Source organism: Mercurialis annua, linkage group LG7 (genome assembly GCF_937616625.2).
Source record: "Mercurialis annua linkage group LG7, ddMerAnnu1.2, whole genome shotgun sequence".
NCBI lineage: Eukaryota > Viridiplantae > Streptophyta > Magnoliopsida > Malpighiales > Euphorbiaceae > Mercurialis > Mercurialis annua.
The window spans coordinates 33,022,505-33,044,468 of record NC_065576.1 but is presented as its reverse complement, the minus strand read 5'-3'; the positions used below and the strand labels follow the sequence as shown (position 1 = coordinate 33,044,468).

Genomic DNA, 21,964 nt, shown 5'->3' with positions numbered 1-21,964 from the left:
AGAGTTTTCTGAAAATGTATTATGCATCATAATATATCTTAATTTGTGAAAAATTTATAGTGGTTTTAGGCTTGCTACGGGATTTGGAGCTACCACACCCATTCCCTAGCGCCGGTCGAGGCTCAATAATTTGGGTCATGACAGTTTGCCTCCTGCTGAGTTAAAAAATCTTACCTTGTGCTACAAAGTTTTTTAGTTTTTCGGATTGGACTAACCGGTCAATTTCTTTTTTCAAGCTTCCGCCTCATCTGTTAGGTGCCTATATCCCTCGTGAAACGGATAATATTTCTGCCTATCTCCTCATTCGAATCTCATTTTCCTAGGTATCTCATTGGCTCATTGTTGTTCTGAATCCATATTAGGATATGTTATCTTGGTGTCTTAAGTGGGAGTAAACTCGGCATTCCGATCTTACTATCTGATCTGATTCTGCCCTCGGTGGTAGCGATGACCTTTGCTCTCGGGGTTTGAATTTGTTAAACTGCTTGTCTGGGGAGAAACGTGGTCTTTCTCCTGAAGTCTGATTTGTCGAGGAAGCTATCTTCCGCATCCTTTCCTTTTCCATATTGAATGCGAGGTCATCAAAATTGTTGATTCACCCCTCTCTCAGGCTCTAGTACCAGATCTGAGTTGGCTCTTTCAATGTGTGGGAAATGTTTGCACACGGCCGACTCAGTAAGGCTTATCACCATCATTGTGACTTGGAAACAACTCAAGTGAGTCATCAGATCTCCTTTACTATCGTAATTATCTAGTGCCGGCATTTTGTAATTCAACGGGAATGACTCTTCTCGGATCACAGTTGAGAGAGGGGAGCCCAACCTCAAGTAGCTCGATTTGTTCCCTTCTTCTTTTCATCTTAATCTGTCAAACTATGTTCTGACTCTCTCAGTGATTTTTTACTCAAGGTCTTTCTTTCTTCTTGACTCGGTACCCGAGCAATGTACTCTTCTATTTCTATCTGCTTTGGACTTCTCCCCTCCTCTCTCGGAGACCTGTCTTCCTGATGGGTTCTATTTTTGTTGACTTTAGAACCCTGGCCTGCTTGACCTCCAGGTGGGGTGGTATAAGTTTGTTTCACGCCTCGGTTGTTCTCATCTCGGTGTACCGGGATAGTAAAGGTTGGTCCAGCTCTAATTTGATAGAATTTCGGAGGATACAGTGGTAAGGTTGGGATTTATTATGATGGGAGAGGTGGTGCTTGGGACACTGTTCAAATGGCAGGGCGTGAAACGTGTTTTGCATTTGTTGAAAGGCAGCCATTTGGCGAGCATGGTATTTGATGTATTCTTATGTCTGTTGGTAAGTGGGGCTCTGATTGCTCAGGATTTATGTCGTGGTGACAGTGGTGGTGTTTGTTTGGAATTGCAGTTGGGCTAGGATTAGTTGCTAGCTTATCGAAAAAATTTGTGTGATTTGAGGTGTATGGGTGACAAAGGTGCAAAGATTTTGAGGGTTCGCTGCTAGGTTTCTCAGTGTTGTGAGCGAGCTCAAGGGCGTTGTCCTGGAGAATGGCATTCCCAGCGGGTATCAATTGGGATAGCTCGCTATGTTCGGTGTGACTTGGGTGAAAGTTACTGGGCAAGAGGTGATGTCTCCGACACTTTTGGTTGCGGGCATCGTCTCTCTTCCTCCTGCGATTCTCGTTGTATCCCCTGGTGTTAACGATGGAAAATTCTCAGTGAGTACCATTTCTCTAATCGAACAAAAGTATATGAGTTAAAAAAGGGGAAACTTTCTTGTTTTCCTTTCCCGCAGACGGCACCAAATGATAACTTGAATATGAGTGCGGTCGGGTCTGCTCTACTAGCACCTGAAGAGACACGGAGAACACTATTAGAAGGATGCCGTAAGGGTATTCCAGCAAACCACTCTGACGGTCAAGTTAATATGAGTATGAGAAAAAATAGAGAAAAAGAAGGATATTATTAGTTTAGAGGAGAAGAGTATTAACCTTTACCTACTTCGTGTTTGGGTCTTTATAGTTGAGGGTTTGTGGTAACCAATTGTTGGCAAGAGACCAGGCTAGGAAGGTCTGACACATGTTCTCTTTGTCTTTGTCTTCTGTTGGCTTTGTCGGCGTCTTGCCAGTGTACTATTGTACTTTCTTATTAGATTGTGTCTTTTGGCTTGTTTGGATCTTACCTCGGTTTTTACTTATGATTGTATTATTATGCGAGGACGGCTTGCTCAATCTTAGCTCGGCGTGTTGTCTCTTTGAGATTGGTCTTACTCGGTCTTTTGTATCTGTAAGGCTGGCCTTGTTCGGCTTGGTTGGTTAGATGGTTATGGGTATGATTGGTTATTGATCGACGAGGGCCTGCTCAGACAATGGTTGGTAATTCTCTACTGTTCTTAGTGATTGGGCTTTTAGTGGACTTGTGGCTTGATTTGTGGTTGTTTCATATATCTTGTTATCAGGATGGAATGGAGTATCAATGACTTTTTCTCCTTTAACTGGAGGTCGCAATTTTCAAAACTTTATGGAAGAACTTTATCATCTTAAGGATCCTACCCGACTCAGTTTGAATTAGTCAATAGTTGTTTCGAACATCTGATATGTGTGTGTTTGAAATGATAGTTGAACTGGTTGAACCGACTAAAACTCGAATCGGCATGTTCGGTTATTGAAGCACTCGTTCTGACCATGAGTAGCATTTTCTTTATGGAACAAGACACAGTCTGCTTTTTAAAGTACCCCCACAAAATCTCCCATTTATGCATAAAATCTGCCAAGTTGCATTATACTCTGCCTCAATTTGAGAGACTCGAAAAGGACTTGACCTTTAAGGACTTTTTCTCTACGGAGAATATGCAGATTTTATTCCGTAATCATCACAAAACCCTCAAAAGTCTACTCTCTTTGATCTGTAACTATCTTAGCTGTACAACCAATATCCCATCCATTTTACATTTCAGATTTTGCATGAACAAACTGTTAGAAACAAAAAAAAAATTAAAATTAATATATTTTCATGCTATTTACAAATTGAAGGACTTGAATAAACATTTAACAATATCATGAACATAGCTTGGGTAAGGATCTAGCATTACTATGGCTTCCCACTCTTGACTTCATAATTTTTGTCATCTGGCTTTGCATTTTCCTGCAAACTTTCTCCAATTCTATTACCCTGCATTGCATTCCTTGCAAATGCGCCTTAAGTTTCTCGCTATCATCTGGAAGGTCAAGTTTTCCGGCGTAAACAACAATCTGATCGCTACCTTCACTAGGCGAGCCGTCATGACATGTTGAGTTGGCTCCTTGAAGTAAGTTCTTGAGCTTGAGCTGCTGAAATCTCAGAGCTAAGGCTGCACTTCTTGATGAAAATTTCTTATTCTGTGCAAGGTGTATGCAAGCTTCAGCTGATAGCTTCTCATAGTTCAATGCGCAACATATCTTCGTTTTTTCTTCCTCCGATAATCCGGCATGCACCTGTATAATCAATAAGATGATTAACAATATGAATAAAAACCAATTGGATATAGCTCAATTAGTACATGAATCATCTTGAGAGTTCTATAATCTCTAATTCGAGTCGAATGTGGAGCAAATTTACCAACAAAAGTAGTAATAATAATCTACATAGCACGGGTACATATACTCTCGAATGGGAAAACACAGAATGGAAATTGGCAAAATGATACTACTATTTAGAAAAATAGATTCAAGAGAGTTTCTGAAGAAACAGAAACGAAGCACTGAAATGTACGAGCTGATATTTTACGAGCAACATAGATAAGAATGAAAAATGATTGACATTAACAAAACAAAAAAAGCATAGGGAATGCACAAAGTGAAGTCAAAATATTACCTCTAGATAAATATCAATGGCACGATATATTTCGTCGTAAGAGTCTCTAGCAGAGTCAGGCAAGGACATGGCTAATGCTAAGAACTTTGAAGGTTTTAAACAAGGATCTGGAGATACTTCTGCTATATACAAATCAATCAGCCGAGCAACATTCTTTAATCGCATCAAAGTTACTTGACAGTTTCCTCCATGCTGAAGTGCTCTTAGAAATCTTAAGACTAAATTCGTATCATATAAGTAAGTCGTCCCGTATGGAGACGGGATAAGCAGATTGTCAAGAGTTGCCTTATCCAGCTGAGAACCTATCATTTTCTCCAATTTGTTCCTGCAACTTTTGCTTATATTCAACTTCAAAGCAACTCGAAGAATCCCAAAAAGACTCTTGCACAAAATAGATTTCCAATCAAGAATATATAGCATTTCAATAACAATTTCAATGATTCGTTGCTTCTCGTCGGACGTTCCTGTATTGGACTTGTTTTTCTGATAATAAACCAGAAACCTAACGATCATGGCGTGATCTAACTTCTGAGACACCATTGATTTTATCAGCATTTCAACAAATTCAGAACTCAGAACCAAAAGATCCTCAAACCACCAAGTTGCTCGAGAGAAGCCGTTTCGCAAACTCTCCGTACTCCTAGTGTCACACGAAAACCGAATGCTGGAGCTATCAGGGGAAGACGTAGACAGAGATGAACTCGATTCGCTAGATAAAGCCATCCTACCAACTAGGGAATCCATACATCTCTTAACAACAGCTAAAGAATTGGCATCCGAAAATAAGCCTTGGCTCTGCTTGATACAAATAAGAATTTCAGACCATGTCCACTCGTTGATCTCGTGAAGTGATTTCTCAGTCTGTTCCGACAAATTTTGAGTTCCAGAAACAGAACTGTACATTTCCATGTACTGTGCAGCAGAATGAAGGAGTGAAATATTGTAGGGAGTTATATCTATTCTACCATTGTTGTAGCAGTATCTAGACATAAACTCGAAACTTTCGGCCCCACCCGGAAAGTCATTGAATATCACTTTGAAAGTTCTTGCTGAACCAGTTGATTTACCAGATAATTTGCTTAATCTTCCCGAGTATGAAGATATAAGCTTCTGCCATCAAATTCACCAATAAAAAGGAGTTAGAAAATGTCTAAAAATATGAACATGAACTAATTAAATTGTAGAGATCTAACTATCAACTAGCCACTATAACTCAGGGCAATTAACATCAAAATTAACTTTTATCAATTAATCCAAAAAAGTCGCTTTCTTTTTTATAATTAGGAGAGGATTTGAACCGACAACCTTAGCAGAATAGTGCTTAGCGTCTATACGATTTCAGCTATAGCTCATTGGTACAATGTTGGTCAATTAGAACCTAAAATTGACAAATTTGATCTAATTGTTAAAATTTGACAAGTTGAAGAGACAAATTGACATAAAGGAATGTAATAAAGTGAGTTCTGAATCACTGTAAGAAAGCCATTTTTAAGTGTCCAAAAGAAGAACCAAAAAGAATGAACTCATTGAATTTAGCAAAACAACCCAAAAAGAAAAAGCTAGAAAAAGCCGTGAGGTCGTTATAAACAATAAATGGCCTTCAAAAGAACCCAGCAAACAAGGCTAATAAACAGTAATAAATAACATGAAAGCAACAACTTTTTTCTTTTGAAGGTATGAATTAAGAGCATTAAATACACTCCGTGACAAACCTAATTAATCACACCAAATTCAGAAGCTTTGAGAATTATGGGTGGCTACCCCACAAAGCTGCAATGCGGTTGTAAATTTATTAACACTCACAAGATCAGAAATGATAACAAAATGGAAACAAAATATATACCACTCAAATTCCATCATTTAATAAGCCCACAAGAAAGGGAAACTAGAGCAGAAACACCTTGATATCGGCATGAGAGCGTTTATGGGACGAATTGAACAATTTGACCTAATAACGCTTATACCATTTGAGCTATAGATTACTAATAAATTATGTGATAGCTTTGAATAATTATATATACTAAGTTTGTCAAAGTGAGAGCCGACATATTGCTAAAAATATACAAAAAGTGAAAGAATTGTAAAAGTGAAAACACAGCATATATGAATATTTGTATATTTACCTTATTCACCATGAAAGTTTCTTCTCCATTGACATCCACTTCAAGATCACAGCAAATTGCCATGATCCAACTAACTAAATTTGAAAAACCAACCTCAAATCTTGGGTTTGTTTTTACCCTTTTCTTGAAACTTGTTCTTCAGACTAAAAAACACAGAAAAAAGTGACTAAGAACCCAAGAAAGAGAAGAAGAAGTGCAGAGGAACAAGACCATATGCCATTAATATAATATTCTTAGATGGCGAAGAAGACAAACAGAAAAAGTTCATGCAAATTGGGATAGTGCTGTGGCAGTCACTCAAGCAAAGAAATCAAAGAGAGTTTGTAGAAGAAGAAGTCACAAAGAAAGAGTGCAAGAAAGAAGCAAGAAAAAACAAGCTGTATAAAGACAGGGAGAAGAGATATATTAGTATTTTTTTAAAAGGCCAAATATTATAAAAAAACCAAACCTCTCACAAAAGTTTCACAAAAGTCCTAACCTTTCAATTTCGTCGATTTTGGCTCCTCCAATTTTTATAAAAAAAATTAATTTTTTTAAAATTTTTAAATTAGTTTTGTTGAAAAAAAAATTCGGCGACTGTGATAGATCGATCGGAAAAAATGGTACGGTCGGAAAACAGGGAAGGCAGCCGAAAACGGTGTCGGTGGTATTTAATTTGGTAAAATATGTTAAAAACATTTATAAGTATTAAATTGGAAATTTTTTTAAATATTAAAAACTTAAATGCACTTTTAACCTGATAATTGCCACGGTGGCAGATTGTGTGACACGCCACGTAAACGCCATATCAGCAAAATTGAATGTCAATTGAGTGTTGCACACAATTGAAACCAAATAATCGATTTCTGACCAAAATCGATGAAATTGAAAGGTCATAACTTTTGTTAAACTTTTATGAAAGGTTTGGCCTTTTTACAGCATTTGATCTTTTTTAAAAAATATTTAGGTCAAAGGTTCAAAAAAGCCCTTTAAATAATTCAAAAAATGATATAGATTCTTTTGGTTTTTTCTTAGCTACTTGGACCATCAATGATTTTAAACATTGCAAAGCAGTCCTTTAAAGACAGAAAGAAGATATATACTCGCATTATGTTTTTTAATTTATTTAAGTTAAAGGTAAAAAAACCTTTTAAATTATTCAAAAAAATTATAAATCCTTTTAGTTTTTTATTAGCTACGACTATGGTATGGTATCAGCATTTTTAAATATTATAAAATAGCTCTTTAAGTAATTTAGAAATAGAACTCAGTTTCTTTTAATTTATTTTTTGGACATTTATGTCGCCAGAAATTTAAAATAAAAAAGTCAAAATATAATAATTTTCCATTAATATAAATATATAATTTTATTAAAATCAAGAGGGTCAATATATATAATATTCTAAATAATTTCTACCAATTAAAATAAACATTACATAAAAATTGCAATTTTTTTAAATTAGGGAGGGCGAGTGTCTCCCTGATTTTGTTATTTGGCTCCGCTAATATTCACGTTTTTAGCTTTTTTTTTTTAATATAAGGATTGATTTGCATCAATTTAAAAATAATAAGTCTTAAATGGAAAAAAAAGATTAAAAGAATTGGTGTATTTTCATTAAATAATTTGAAGGATTGTTTTGTATGTTCTGCCATTTATTTATAACAGCAGAGTCATGTCAAAATCTTAGAGAGAGAACAAAAACAGTTGGTGCATGTGTGACCACTAGATCACTAACCTATACCTGACATTCTTCAATAAAAAATTACTTTCTTCTAACGACTAAATTTAAAAAGATAAATTTTGGGATAATACATGTATCAGTATTAGTAATGAGGAAAAATTATAGTCTAATGATGTATGTCTTATAAAAATATTATAACTTAGAATTGAAGCTTTTGCTGGCTTTGCTTCTCTGTTATTCTGTCTTAGTTTGCAAATCCGATGCAGTTTTACTCTTTTCGATGTTTATATGACACTTTAATTTATCCTTATATAGTAGAATAATTATTGGCCAAATGTGGATTTTTTTTTATTTGAACATAATAATTTTTTATTTAAGATGGTATATATATATATATAGAATGTTATTAAATAAATAAATATATGTATATATATATATATATATATATATATAATTTAAGTTTGATCCGACCGATTCGCGGGTTTTCTGGTCGAACCGGCCGGTCTCGTTTGAGTTTGACAACAATGGTTAAAATAGATTTATAAGTTAAGTGTATATGTTCAATTCATCAAAAAAAAAAGTGTATATGTTCAAAATTTAAATATACAAAAAAAAATAGCTAGCAAATAATAATAGATCACACTTTAACTAGTAAATAAAAAGCCTGGCAGTTTTAATGATTTAACTGATGGTTAGAAGTGTTATTTTCGACACGTGATGCACGGTGGTATATTGATGATAGCCAAAAAAATACCAACTTAGAAGAATTCGTCTCCAAAATAATTTCATTAATTGGGTGTTTAATAAAAGTTTTTTTATTCAATTGCAACAACTAAATCTAATTTTAAAAATTTAAATTGAATCAATGTTTATTTAAGTGTGGATGATAATTTAAATATTTATTCAAATATGGATGGTGATTCTTAGAGATATCCGTCTAGATGACGAACTAGCTATCTGTTTGCTAGAATTCAAATGGATTAAATCGAGAGTTAATGTCAAAAAAAATCACGAACTTTACACGTTTTCTCATTTTAATCATGAAGTTTAAATTTTCTCATTTTCATATACGAACTACCACTTTTTCCCAAATTCATACACGGTGCTGAGGCGGCACTCATTCATTGGTGTAAAATGACTTCCACCTCAGCGAATTACACCAATGGAGCCGTGACACCTCAGCACCGTGCATGAATTTGAGAAAAAGTGGTAGTTCGTGCATGAAAATGAAAAAAATTAAAGTGCATGATTAAAATGAGAAAACATGTAAAGTTCGTGAATTTTTATGACATTAATGCCTTCCGATGTGGGTTATCAACCTACCCTTAATACCGAAATGGGTTCTTTACAAGAACGAATTACTTCTACAAAAGAAGGGTCCATAACTTTGATTCAAGCAGTTTATGTACCTGCGGACGATTTGACTGACCCTGCTCCTGCCACGACATTTGCACATTTAGATGCTACTACTGTACTATCAAGAGGATTGGCTGCTAAGGGTATCTATCCAGCAGTAGATCCTTTAGATTCAACATCAACTATGCTCCAACCTCAGATCGTTGGTGAGGAACATTACGAAATTGCGCAAAGAGTTAAGCAAACTTTACAGCGTTACAAAGAACTTCAGGACATTATAGCTTATCCTTGGGTTGGATGAATTATCCGAAGAAGATCGCTTAACTATAGCAAGAGCACGAAAAATTGAGCGTTTATTATCACAACCCTTTTTCGTAGCAGAAGTCTTTACGGGATCCCCTGGGAAGTATGTCGGTTTAGCAGAAACTATTAGAGGGTTTAAATTGATTCTTTCCGGAGAATTAGATAGCCTACCTGAGCAGGCTTTTTATTTGGTATGTAATATTGATGAAGCTACTGCGACGGCTACGAACTTAGAAATGGAGAACAACTTGAAGAAATGACCTTAAATCTTTGTGTATTGACCCCGAATCGAATTGTTTGGGATTCTGAAGTGAAAGAAATCATTTTATCTACTAATAGTGGACAAATTGGCGTATTATCAAATCATGCGCCTATTGCCACAGCTGTTGATATCGGTATTTTGAGAATACGCCTTAATGACCAATGGTTAATGATGGCTCTGATGGGTAGGTTTGCTAGAATAGGCAATAATGAGATTACTGTTTTAGTAAATGATGCAGAGAAGGGTAGTGATATTGATCCACAAGTAGCCCATTAAACTCTTGAAATAGCAGAAGCTAACTTGAGAAAGGCGGTAGGCAGGAGACAAATAATTGAGGCAACTCTAGCTCTCAGACGAGCTAGGGCACGAGTAGAGGCTATCAATGTGATTTCGTAACTATAACTAACTAGTAGGTGCACCCGAATAAAATAATAAGCAGAACTATACAACGGCAAACTTGAAGAATTAAAGCATATTTGTCGAAAATACCCCATAAAAATTTAAAGCGAGTGTGATAAAGTCTAAGAAATTGGACTAATAACAATGCCTTAAATGTTTATTGGCTAGAGGCCTTTAAATCTTTAGTCTCTAGTTTTGATGATAACATAAGCCCACTAATTTATTTACTTAAATGTTACAAGGCTCATGTTCTGGAAGGTTCATGATTATTCAATCTTGGAAAACAAGAAAAATTATTGGAGGGAATTTTCGGAATTAGCTTCAGGAATTCAAACTCAGCTTACCAGATCAGCATGGCAGTGTACCTCATTCTGACCATAGAACCTGGCAATCAGAAAAAAACAGAATTATCAATGTACCTTTGTCAGCCTGAGTCACTAGCAAACAGAATGTTCTCAACCTGGTCTTCCAGCTGAGCATTCAACATGCTCTTTTATTTGTCATATTTCATACCTTGATTTATGGATAAAGATGGAAGGCAAATACTCAATCCTAATTCCAGAAGATTTTTGAAGGCTATAAATATTTATCCATCAACCATTTGTTATGTGTGGATTATCAAGTGAAAAGGAGAATCAATCTGTCACGACCCAAAATAATTGAGCCGTAACCGGCGCTAGGGAACGGGAGTGGTAGCTCCGGAACCCGTAGCAAGCCTCAAACCACTATTAATTTTTCGCAAATAATAAACAAGTAGCATTAAACAACGGAAGTAAATATACATTTATGTAACACATAACCAAATATCTACACTAACTGTTCAAAACCTCGCGGGCTCTAGTTGTCGTACCCTGTACGAACTGGCCTCGCGGTACTATATACACCAGTTAGCATATCAAACATATCACCGGCATCTGGTGCCGTGAATAAAACATAAAACACGTAACTTTCAAAAATATAAACAAGAAAGCAAGTAATATGTACAACCAAAATCTACTGCTATCTAGGATAATACTCTGTCGACACTGGACTACTACTGCAGCATTCACAAAAGTCAGAAGACTATACATACATAGCTGACTTCTGGATTGCAAAATTGGCTTCTAGCTAAGTCCACACACTAAGCACCTGTAAACATCAAAGTTAGGGGTCAGTATTTGGGAAAATCCTGAGTGAGTTTGCAATTTACTAACGGTATTATTATAAAAACATAGCATCGTATTTCAAGAAAACAATAATATAAAATAATACATATAAACACAGCCTATTGACACCCAATAGGTAGCTAGTTTCTTCGGATCGCATACTAATTCCTCGTATATAAATTTGATAGAAACATATAACATTTAATCAAATCATATATAATGCGATGCGTATAAACAATACACGTATATATAAAATGTAATATTAAATAACTTTAATATGTAATACACGAAAGTAAAGTGCAACTCGCAAAAACCGCAATCTAATCAATGACGTGGTCGATGAAATGATATGCTCTCGCTATCCCACGTCTACTAACCTTTCTGCTCGCTGACACGTCTGATAAAACGTTTAATAGTTAGACGTGAATTCTATGCTTTATATGTATAATACTTTTAAGTTCTAGGGTTTAGTTTCATTTTTGATATTATTCTTGTATTCGGTAACTTTTAGTCGTATTTACGACTTAACGAATACTAATCCTCGTATTCGAGAATCGTGTAACGTTCTTAGCGTTTTCCGTTATCGTTGTCTATCGAAAACGTCGAGCTTAGCTCGAGACTTATGATTCTCAAAGTCCGAAATCCGTCTATTAGAGTCAAATTACTCAAAACGTCAACTATCTAGGTCAGGGTATGCTTCGAATGCACGTTGGTGGGAGTCGGGGTGCACGGGCGTGCATTTTGGTGGGTGCACGATCGTCCAACCAATTGCACGTTCGTGCACCTCACTGGCACGTCGGTGGGAGTCGGGGTGCACGGGCGTGCATTTTGGTGGGTGCACGATCGTGCAACCAAGTGCACGTTCGGGCACCTCACTGGTGCACGAACGTGCACCTCTGGTGCAAGTTCGTGCACCAGGATGGTGGAAGTTCGTGCACCTCTTGTGCACATTCATGCACCTTATAGGGTGCACGTTCGTGAACCACGTGCACAACCCCCCAGAAGTCGATTTTCGGGGTTTCGTCACCATCCCGACGTGCTACACACACCTACACTCAAAACCCGTAACTCTGTTTTCACCAAAACGTCAAAAAAACTTCAAAAACGTCAAATTCAATCCACACACAATACTAACCCAAAACAGCCACCTATTTCATCATTTTCACACCAATAATCAACCTCTTACCTCGATTTGTTGCTCGGAGATGATAGAGCTTTCAATTCCGAAGAGATCGCTGCGAAAATCACTGAATCGGACGTCTAACGGCGAAACAGCGGTATCGATCGATGTTTGAAGCTTCTAGATCCTTTCTTTCCTTCCTCTGATCATTTAATTCATATCTTAAACCTTCTATATTAAGGTTAAAAGCTCACTTTGATCCCTCTTTTCTTTCTTTGTTACAACTTATTCTTTATACTTTTCTTTTGTACGATTTAGTTTATAACTAAATCAATGAATTATTTATTATGACTTATACGTATTATTAATATCTAATAAATAATACGAATCCTGATATTAATATTTCCCGTCAAAACCCAAAATTTCCATTTCCGAAACATAGTGGCTAAATTACCACTTTAGTCCTTGAACTCTACTTTGGGACTTTTCTTGACATTTTTCCTTTTATTCCAATTCAAACTTTAGAATTGAAATATAACATTAATTTTCGCATAATTGCTTTCCCGAAACCGACCTACTTTAAATTTTATTTATCTTAATTTCTCTGAAGCCTTTCCGATATCGCCACTCTGGCGGCTCAAAACTGGACACGTGGTCCAATTAGCTAATTAAATATTTTGGGGTATTACATTCTTCCCTCATAAAAATTCGTCCTCGAATTTTCATAAAACTTGTTGGGACCTTAAACAATTGTTCTTACACCTTGCTTGGTGTTCATTACTACGCGTTAGTTGTAGTTCCTCCTTTTATCTTAACCCTTAGCTTTCTACTTACAGTTGTGACTTCATACTTGTAACTTCAAACGTATTTTCGATATTAGAATCCTTGTGTCATTATGCTGGTCAGGACTTCCTTTGTTGGTTGTCATTAAGAGTTGCATTGATTATCGTATTGTTGTACGCCTCCTTTACTCGTAAACAGTCAGCGACATATGATTCTCATTCTTAGTAGCGTATTCATTTTACTCATACTTCCATGAGAATTCATCTTATGATTCCAAGTTTGCTGTTTTAGTTTTTGCTGTCATCCACCATCGCTACTTTCCTTTCCTAAATTGGTGTCTTCATTTCTTACTTTCCTTCTTGTCATTTCTGATACTTAGATACTTTATCAATTAGTTCCTTTCAACTACATTTCGTCTATCTTAATCGCTGTTAGAGAAGTTGAGTCGAATGTATCTTTTATTGTCTTTAGTTTTCCTTCTCCTTTCCTTCTTTAGTTTTCGTGAACTTCGCGTGGTTTTGTTAATCATAATCCTCTATCCGTTTTCCATTTGCGTTGATTTTAATCATTTAGCTTGTATAGCTGCCTTCTTTGACCGATACTGATGGATACGCAGTTGACCCCAGTACATATAGTCAAATAAATATGGTAGACAGCAGATACCAAACAGCTGTCATTAGTCAGTAGACGCAGATCCTAACTGATATGATCTTTGGAATCCGGAAAGATTGGGATTGACTTAATCCCTATTTTCCAGCATGAGTCCGAATTAAACACAATCACAAGAAGATGACCTTGGGCCAATTACTGAGAAAGGATTCTATATAAATAGACCGAAGACCAAAGGTAAACCCTAATTCATTCTCTTTAAACTACGTCATTTATCTTTGAACCTTACAAGGTATCTGACTTAGGCATCGCAGTGTGGTCGGACACAAACGTCCGACTCATTCTAACCTGTGTTCGTGATCTCAGGTTGACAAGAGAAGATCCTACCATTCGCAGAACCATCATTTGGCGCCGTCTGTGGGAAACGATTTGTTCTTTCCTAAAAATCAATCAATTTTGGTTCTACGAACTGAAACAAACTCATGGACAACCATGATGAACCACCACCACCTGGAGTCGGAGTCAGAGATAGAGAGATGGCCGGAGGCAGCAATCCAACTCTGTTAGCAAGAACAGACGGAATAGTCTTTCCCCTTCGCCCACCTCCGGCGGGAACTGCGGGAACGACGGGTCCTTTGAGGACAAACGCGGGAATCCCAGTGGGAATCGGAGCCGTAAGTACGGGCATCACACCACCGGTTTCCATACCCGGTTCAGCAGCAGGGTTGATGGGCAGAGGAGCGCAACTACCCGGAACTAGTCAGGTATTTCCTCCTTGGAATTATTATACACCGCAGAACATGTATTATCCATCACCCCTGTATAATCAAAACGCAACAAGCTGGCCGCAGACGTATACCCCATGGGGTAGCCAGTATCACCAGGGATATCAAAGACCCACCGCACCAATTCCTTTTCCGTCCCTAGACGCAGAAGGAACCGTCACAGCGGTAACAGCTGGATACATTCCACCATATGTACCACCAGGAGCCCAGCTACCACCGCTCTACCATGAGGCGGTGCTGAAGAGCTTTAACGACTTCCAAGATAGACTGATTGGAATCGCGAAGGAGAAAACTGTAGAAGCAGATAAAGCACCAGCTCAGAGAAAGCAACAATCGGAACCAATCCCAAGAGGGCGAGACAAAGACGCACGGAAAGATAAAGAAACGGCCCCCCGGCGTGTTCTCACTGCTCCACTCCCAGGAGACGTGGGAAAAGAAAAAGGGAGGGACGACGCACAGCAAGGCGAGAAAGCAAGGGATGGAGAAGTCGCGAAGAAGCAGAGAGAATACGTAGACCTGGAGAAGGAAGAAGGAGGAGGTAGACGGAAGGAACGAGACGCAGAAAGCCACTCTTCAAACAGAAGAAGAGCCGTTGGAGAAAAGAACACTCTGGATGAGAAGATTAAACATGCGATGAGGAAGTACCAGAAGGATAGCTACGAAGACGATGAAGGAGGAGATGATTTTTCACCACTGAAAAGGGAGGTATTAGACGTGAGATTCTCTTCTCGTTTCAAACTACCTGCGTTCGAGCCCTTCGATGGGACCGGAGACCCAAAAAGCCATATCTCAAAATTCAAGACGATAATGTTACTTCAAGATGTTTCAGATCCGATGCTGTGCAGAGTATTCCCTGCCACCCTCAAGGGATCAGCGCAGAAATGGTACCTCGGACTGAAGTCCAATACCATCGGAACATTTGCAGAACTGGCAACGGCATTCAAAGGGCATTTCCGCACAAACATCCCGCTGCAGAAGAACTCAAGTGACTTACGGAAGTGCCGACAAGGTGAAGGCGAGACGTTGAAGAACTTCGTGGAGAGATTCAATAAAGAAGCAGTCCAGATAGAGCACCTAAACCATGATACAGCCATAGAAGCCATGAAGATGGGAACTAGGTTCAAACGATTGAGAGACAAGATCTTAATGAAAAAGCCTTCCACTTTCCAAGAATTGATGGCAATAGCACATAAGTACGTAGAACTAGATGAAGCAAGAAGAACGCTGACAAAACAGTATGAGGAGGACAAACCAGAGAGATACCGCAGTAGAGGAGGAGACAACAGAGCGCAGAGATTTGGAAGAGGAAACAAGCCATTTGACTTCACACCTTTGAATAGAGCACCAGTGGAAATATTCAGCTGGATGAAGAACAATAGAGTCATGTACAATGCACCCAGAAAGCTACACCCAGACAAAGAGAGAGACAAGAGCAAGTATTGCAGATTCCATGAAGGATATGGCCACGACACAGATAGATGCTGGGACTTGAAGCGGGAGATAGAACAGCTGATCCAGTCAGGAGTGTTGAAGAAGTTTGTACGTACAGAAGGAAGTGCAGAAAAAAGGAAACCGGAACATATAGAAAAAGAAGAGGCAAACAAAAGATTCAAACAACCTATGGGCGTGATCAACATGATAGAAGGGGGGGAACCCTATTCGAAGGCACAGAAGAAGAAGATACGTAAGGGCGTGTACTCGATAAGCACTAGAGCATCCGCAGAGGAGCTGCCGTTAGTCACCTTTGGACCAGAAGATGGGAGACATGTGCAGGAACCGCACAACGATGCGCTAGTAATCAAAGCATTGATTAACAATTTTAGAGTAATGAGGATCCTGGTGGACGAAGGAAGCGCAGTTAACCTCCTTACCTTGCAAGTCTTTAGGGGGATAAGGGGATCAGTAACGGATCTCAGACAGGTTTCCGTGCCGTTAGTTGGCTTAGGAGGAAAGCCTATCAGACCGGAAGGGATGGTAGAGCTGGAGATAATTCTGGGAGAAGCAGAAGAAGGGCCACTGAAGACCATGACAGCAGTTTTCAATGTGGTGGATATCCCTTTGGCATACAACGCCATTTTGGGAAGACCTTTCCTATACCAGTGTGGTGCAGTAACCAGCATCAGATGGCTGACACTTAAAATTCCGGACGAAGAAGGGATAGTAACTGTAAAAGGAAGCCAGTTAGCCGCACGAGAATGCAACTTGATCACTGAAGAAAAAGGCGAAAGTCTGAACATTGAAGCATTCCCTGAGGATCCAGAAGAAGAAGAAGGAGATAGGAACGCCCCAGTGGGCAACATGAGGGAATTCCAGATCACCCAGAAGAAAGCAGTGATGATCGGAACAGAAATACCAGAGGCTGTGGCTGTAGAAATCAAGAGTGTATTACAGAAGAATGGAGACACCTTTGCCGCAGAGGCCTCAGAAGTGGTAGGAATTGACCCAGCGATAGCCTTCCATAAATTGACTGTTTACAAAGACGCCAAACCAGTAGTACAGAAGAAGAGACGTTTCGCAGAAGATCGTAGGAAGGTCATAGAGGAAGAAGTCAGGAAGTTGGAGGCAGCCAAGTTCATAAGGGAGGTGATGTACCCGGAATGGGTTGCTAACGTCGTCTTGGTAAAAAAAAAGCAAATGGAGGATACTGCATGTGCGTAGATTTCACGGATTTAAACAAAGCATGCCCAAAGGACAGCTATCCGCTGCCGAATATTGATAAGCTGGTAGATTCAACAGCTTGCTATCAGCTGTATAGTCTCGCAGACGCTAAACAGGGTTATCATCAGATACCAATGAACGAAGCAGAACAGGAGAAGACAGCTTTCACTACCGACTCAGGAACGTATTGTTACAACGTCATGCCATTTGGGCTGAAGAACGCTGGAGCAACGTACCAACGACTGGTGAACTTCATGTTTAAGGATCAACTGGGAAGAAACATAGAGGTCTATGTGGACGACTTGATCATAAAAAGCAGCACACCCGAAGAGCACGCCAAGGACCTGGAGGAAACCTTTGCGGTACTGAACAAATTTAACATGAAGTTAAATCCGGAGAAGTGCGCGTTCGGCATTAAAGCCGGGAAGTTCCTGGGGTACTTAGTGAGTCAGAGAGGCATAGAGGCAAACCCAGAAAAGATTCAAGCCATCCTAGACATGGTAGCACCGCGAAGCATCAGAGAAGTCCAAAAACTAAACGGAAGGGTGACAGCGTTGGGGCGATTTGTCTCTTCGTCTGCGAAGAGATGTCTCCCCTTTTTCAAGCAACTGCGCAATATGAAGAAGTTCGAATGGAATGATGAATGTAAGAAAGCTTTCGAGGAATTGAAAGTCTTTTTGACCAGCCCACCGTTACTCAGTCGCCCAAAAGCAGGAGAAATTCTGTACCTGTACCTGTCAGCAGGTAAAGAAACGATCGCGTCGGTACTAGTAAGAGAGGAAGAAGAAGAGCAGCTGCCTATTTACTACTCCAGCAGGACGTTGAAAGGCGCAGAGTTAAATTACCCGACAATTGACAAGTTGGCGCTAATGGTGGTAGTAGCAGCGAAGAAGTTACGGCCATATTTTCAAGGGCATACGGTTATCATACGCACTAATCAACCTCTGAGGAAGGCATTGCAGAGACCAGAAACTTCGGGAAGGATGGTCAGCTGGTCCATCCAGTTAGGAGAACATGATATAAGATATGAGCCGAGGAAAACGTTGAAGGCGCAAGCACTCGCAGACTTTGTGGTAGAGATGACGGAGAAACCAGATACTGAAGAACCCAGAGAAGCAGTTACTTGGAATCTCTATGTAGATGGAGCATCTAACGACCTCGGAGCGGGAGCAGGGGTTGTCTTAGAGGGACCAATGGGAATAACAATCGAGTATGCAGTACATCTGACATTCAAAGCAACCAATAACATGGCAGGTATGGTATCAATCTATCGTTTAAATATACATACCATTTATTGCAATAAACTAATAGTACTGCAGAATACGAAGCTCTCATAACAGGACTGTCAATTGCGAAAGCAATGAAAACCGAAGTCCTACGAGTCCATAGCGACTCCCAGTTCACAGGACAAATAGGAGGACAGTTCCAAGCAAAGGAGGCCAAGATGGCGAAATATATGGAGAAAGCGAAAGAACTCTTGAATGACATAGAGAGATTTGGAGGAGAATGGGAAATCTACCCCATACCTAGAGAAGAGAACGCAGCCGCGGACGCAATCGCCAAGGCAGCAGCCGCAAAGAACCAGCGTTTCATGGAGATGAAAATGACAGAGGAGCGCTCGACTTCTTCCGTAGATAAGGAGGAGGAAGTGTTACCTATAGAGGAGGTAGACACTTGGATGCAGAGACTATTGGCATACCTAACAGAAGGCATTCTACCAGAGCAAACAGCTGAAGCCGCAAAAGTAGTTTGACAGTCAGCGTCATACTCAGTCCTAGAAGGAGTACTCTACAGGGCATCAGCTACGCACCCATGGTCTCGATGCCTGACCAAGACAGAGGGTCTATACGTTCTGCAGGAAATCCATGAGGGGATCTGCGGAGCCCATGAGGCGTCAGCAGCCCTGGTTAGGAAAGCATCTTTACAAGGATTCTACTGGCTATCAATGAAGAAGGACGCAGAAGACCTAGTACTTAAATGTGATAAGTGTCAAAAGTTTGGCGCAGTAATACGAACACCCGCATCTGAGCAACACCCCATCGGTAGTCCATGGCCATTCATGACTTGGGGCGTAGATATATTGGGACCCTTCCCCCCAGCGCGGGGACAAGTAAAGTTCATCGTGGTAGCCGTAGATCACTTCACCAAATGGGTGGAGGTAGAGCCAATGAAGACAATCACAACGGAGAAGATCCAAACTTGGCTATCAAGAGAAGTCATGGGAAGGTAAAACATGTTGTATTTTTTATCATATACTTGTATACATTCGCATGTTGCTAACATAAATAGACAGGTTTGGCATACCACATTCCTTAGTCACCGACAACGGAAAGCAATTCGATTGCCGCAAGTTCAGAGCATACTGTGAAGGGTTGAACATAAAGCTAAAGTTCACCTCAGTAGCCCACCCGCAGACGAATGGACTTACAGAAGTAACCAACAGAACTATCCTCACAGGAATAAAGAAGAGACTCGATGATCTGAAGGGGAGATGGATTGATGAACTGTACAAAGTCATTTGGGCGTACCGCACCACGCCCAGAAAAGCCACCGGAGAAACCCCCTTCAGTCTGGTGTATGGCACAGAAGCTGTATTACCAGTAGAAATCGGCATGCCCTCACTAAGAGTGCAAGTTTTTGATGAAGAAAAGAATGAAGAGTCCATGCGATTATGTCTGGATCTTTTGGAAGAAAGAAGACACCAGACAGCTGTGAAAGCGGAAGCATACCGGAGGCAGATGGCTAGATACCACAACGCCAAGGTAAAAGGAAAAAGCTTCATGGTAGGAGATTTGATACTCCGGAAGGCAGAGATTGGTAAAGGAGCAGCAGGAGTTGGAAAATTAGGAGCCAATTGGGATGGACCATTTCGAGTCGTAGAGGTAGTAGGAAAAGGGGCTTACAGAATCGCTCGCCTAGAAGGGCAGATTCTCCCCCGAACATGGAATATTAATGACATGAAGAAATATTTCCAGTAGATGTATTTGCTATCATTCTCAAATTTTAATAAAGCATGGCATCTGTTATTTTCCCTTTAAGTCTAAATTGCATCAATAATTACCAAAAATAACAGTTCTAAAAATAGTGGGCCAGTTCAAATAAAACGTAAGTACCCCAAAAGAAAGAACTAAGAAGTTTTTGTCCAAAAGGCAATTACAAAAGAAAGCTAGCTTAACAGAATAAGTATGTAAAAGAAGGGCTTCACAGCCTACACCACTTCCTCCGCAGAAGGCGCAGTCTCTGTGACAGAAGCATCTTCCTCTCCAGCAGACAGCACTTTCTCAGGAACAGCATCCACGCCAAGGGTATCTTCAGGAATAATATCAGAAGGACGCTCAACCAAAATAGAAGAATCAGCTGTAGGAAGCTCTTCGGTAACCTCCTTTTCAACATCATCTGCGCTCTTAGGGGCCGCAGTCTCAGAAAGCGGAGGCTTGTCAAACGCCAATCCTTCATCAGAAGTCGATGTAGCCCCAGACGCTGAACGCGGTGTTAGAGGCGCAGAAGCAACCCTTTTCTCCGTAGAAGCATCTACAGGTAACTTCTTCTTAGCAGCTGTCTTCGCCATGACGCGCTGACCCAAGGCACGGAGGTCAATAGCTAAGAACTTCCCAATGTCGTAGTCAGGATAGTCTTGACGAACCACCCCGACGGCAGTAGCACAGAAGTCGGTTAAACAGCCGGAAATGTAGGCATTCACATCTTTTCTATTCTCTTTTTGCTCAGACAACAACCTATCGCGAACCCGCTGCACCTCCAAAAGAGAAGCGTCACGATCAGCAACTTTTCGCTCCAGGATCTTGCCTTTGTCAACAGCCGCTTGGAGAGAGTTTTTCAGCTTCTGTGTTTCCGCCTGCGCAGACTGTCGCAGAGACGCAAGCTCTTGTTCATACTTTTCCATCAGGTGATCCTTCTGCTGACGCAGAAAGGAGACACCTTGAACCACCTAAATAAATAATAGATAAGTCACGATAACAGAACAAACAAAGTAAAAAGAAGAGTAAGAAATTAACGAAAGAAATACTTACATGTAGCAAGGAAGCATCAAACTTATCAAAAATGTCATCAACGGGTACCTGCCTCCACGTATCCATATCTCCATTCAACTGAAGAAACTGGGAGTACATACCAGACACATCCGCGTCATGAATGGACGCAGATCCAAAGTGCTCTTCAATCCAGGCACGAGGATCAGGACACAAATCCAAGTCAAGCTTCCGGCGTTTCGCAGACGCCTGTTTCAATCGGGTAGAGGGCTCAGGTACCTTTCTGGAGGAAGAATCCCCTTTCTTCATAGGAGGTTTGTTCAGCGCAGACCGCGACGCAGGCATTGTTTGAGAGCCCCCAGACGCAGTAGGAGTAGAAGAAGCAAGTGCAGACGCAGAAGGTGTTACACAGGCAACTCCTCCACAACAATCTTGATGTCATCTAGATAGTTCATTTCTGAAGACACAGCAAAAGCAGATCAATACACATAACAAAAATTACAACAAATGAGAGATTAGCATACCCTTTTCAGAAGAACTTAGATCCATAAGTGACGCAGATTCGGTAGGTTCGTGAGAAAGAGATTGGCTACCCGCACTAGGATCTGGGGATCCACCAGAATCATCCACAAGGGGAGCGTACTCAGGAAACAAGCGGGCCAAGTAATTGTTAACAAGGTCAGGAGCACTGAAACATTTGATACGCGCAGCACCAATAAGCTGTTCCAGAAGAAGCAGATCCTTCTTCGGAGGTTTAGTAACAGAAATTTTCAAAGGTTTGTCCAACCAAACAAGGGGAAAGGAAGCAAATGCATTTTCATGACCAACACAGAAGAACAAATTTTGCCAACCCTTATTGAGTTTAGGAAGACCAGCAAGCAGACGCTTGCCACGAACAAAAGGAAGATAAAGGTAAAACTCGTTGGCTCGCCGGGAAACATTGAACACTTCGGCCACTA

At 40.0% G+C, this 21,964-nt stretch overlaps 2 protein-coding genes and 1 pseudogene across 3 annotated transcripts; 2 read left to right on the top strand and 1 right to left on the bottom strand.

Moving 5' to 3' along the window:
- Positions 1–2,835: 2,835 nt before the first annotated feature.
- On the bottom strand, positions 2,836–6,309 carry LOC126657539 (BTB/POZ domain-containing protein At3g22104). Of its 2 annotated transcripts, none has more exons than XM_050352244.2 (3): positions 5,939–6,309; positions 3,816–4,925; positions 2,836–3,436 (listed from the first exon to the last, which is right to left on the bottom strand). In XM_050352244.2, exons 1-3 carry the CDS (start codon positions 5,999–6,001, stop codon positions 3,020–3,022), a joined length of 1,590 nt encoding a protein of 529 aa, XP_050208201.1. In that variant the 5' UTR covers positions 6,002–6,309; the 3' UTR covers positions 2,836–3,019. The 2 variants fall into 2 exon arrangements, with proteins under 2 accessions (XP_050208201.1, XP_050208202.1); XM_050352245.2 differs by lacking the exon at positions 5,939–6,309 and adding an exon at positions 5,121–5,383.
- A 2,584-nt stretch (positions 6,310–8,893) lies between these two features.
- Positions 8,894–9,707, top strand: LOC126656299 (ATP synthase subunit beta, chloroplastic-like; annotated as a pseudogene).
- Positions 9,708–17,153: 7,446 nt separating this feature from the next.
- Positions 17,154–19,997, top strand: LOC126657052 (uncharacterized). The gene is made up of 4 exons (XM_050351676.1): positions 17,154–18,273; positions 18,339–18,763; positions 18,878–19,245; positions 19,313–19,997. The coding sequence occupies exons 1-4, from the start codon at positions 17,154–17,156 to the stop codon at positions 19,995–19,997; spliced, it is 2,598 nt and encodes an 865-aa protein (XP_050207633.1).
- Positions 19,998–21,964: the final 1,967 nt, after the last annotated feature.

What these genes read in the sequence shown, in the direction of transcription:
- LOC126657539 (XM_050352244.2), bottom strand. Translation starts at nt 6,001, where the DNA reads ATGGCAATTTGCTGTGATCTTGAAGTGGATGTCAATGGAGAAGAAACT. An exon ending in AAACTTTCATGGTGAATAAG is followed by an intron (nt 4,926 to 5,938) that starts GTAAATATACAA and finishes ATTTGATGGCAG; the next exon opens with AAGCTTATATCTTCATACTC. An exon ending in CCATTGATATTTATCTAGAG is followed by an intron (nt 3,437 to 3,815) that starts GTAATATTTTGA and finishes TTGATTATACAG; the next exon opens with GTGCATGCCGGATTATCGGA.
- LOC126657052 (XM_050351676.1), top strand. Translation starts at nt 17,154, where the DNA reads ATGAACGAAGCAGAACAGGAGAAGACAGCTTTCACTACCGACTCAGGA. An exon ending in AGCAACCAATAACATGGCAG is followed by an intron (nt 18,274 to 18,338) that starts GTATGGTATCAA and finishes ATAGTACTGCAG; the next exon opens with AATACGAAGCTCTCATAACA. An exon ending in TCAAGAGAAGTCATGGGAAG is followed by an intron (nt 19,246 to 19,312) that starts GTAAAACATGTT and finishes ATAAATAGACAG; the next exon opens with GTTTGGCATACCACATTCCT.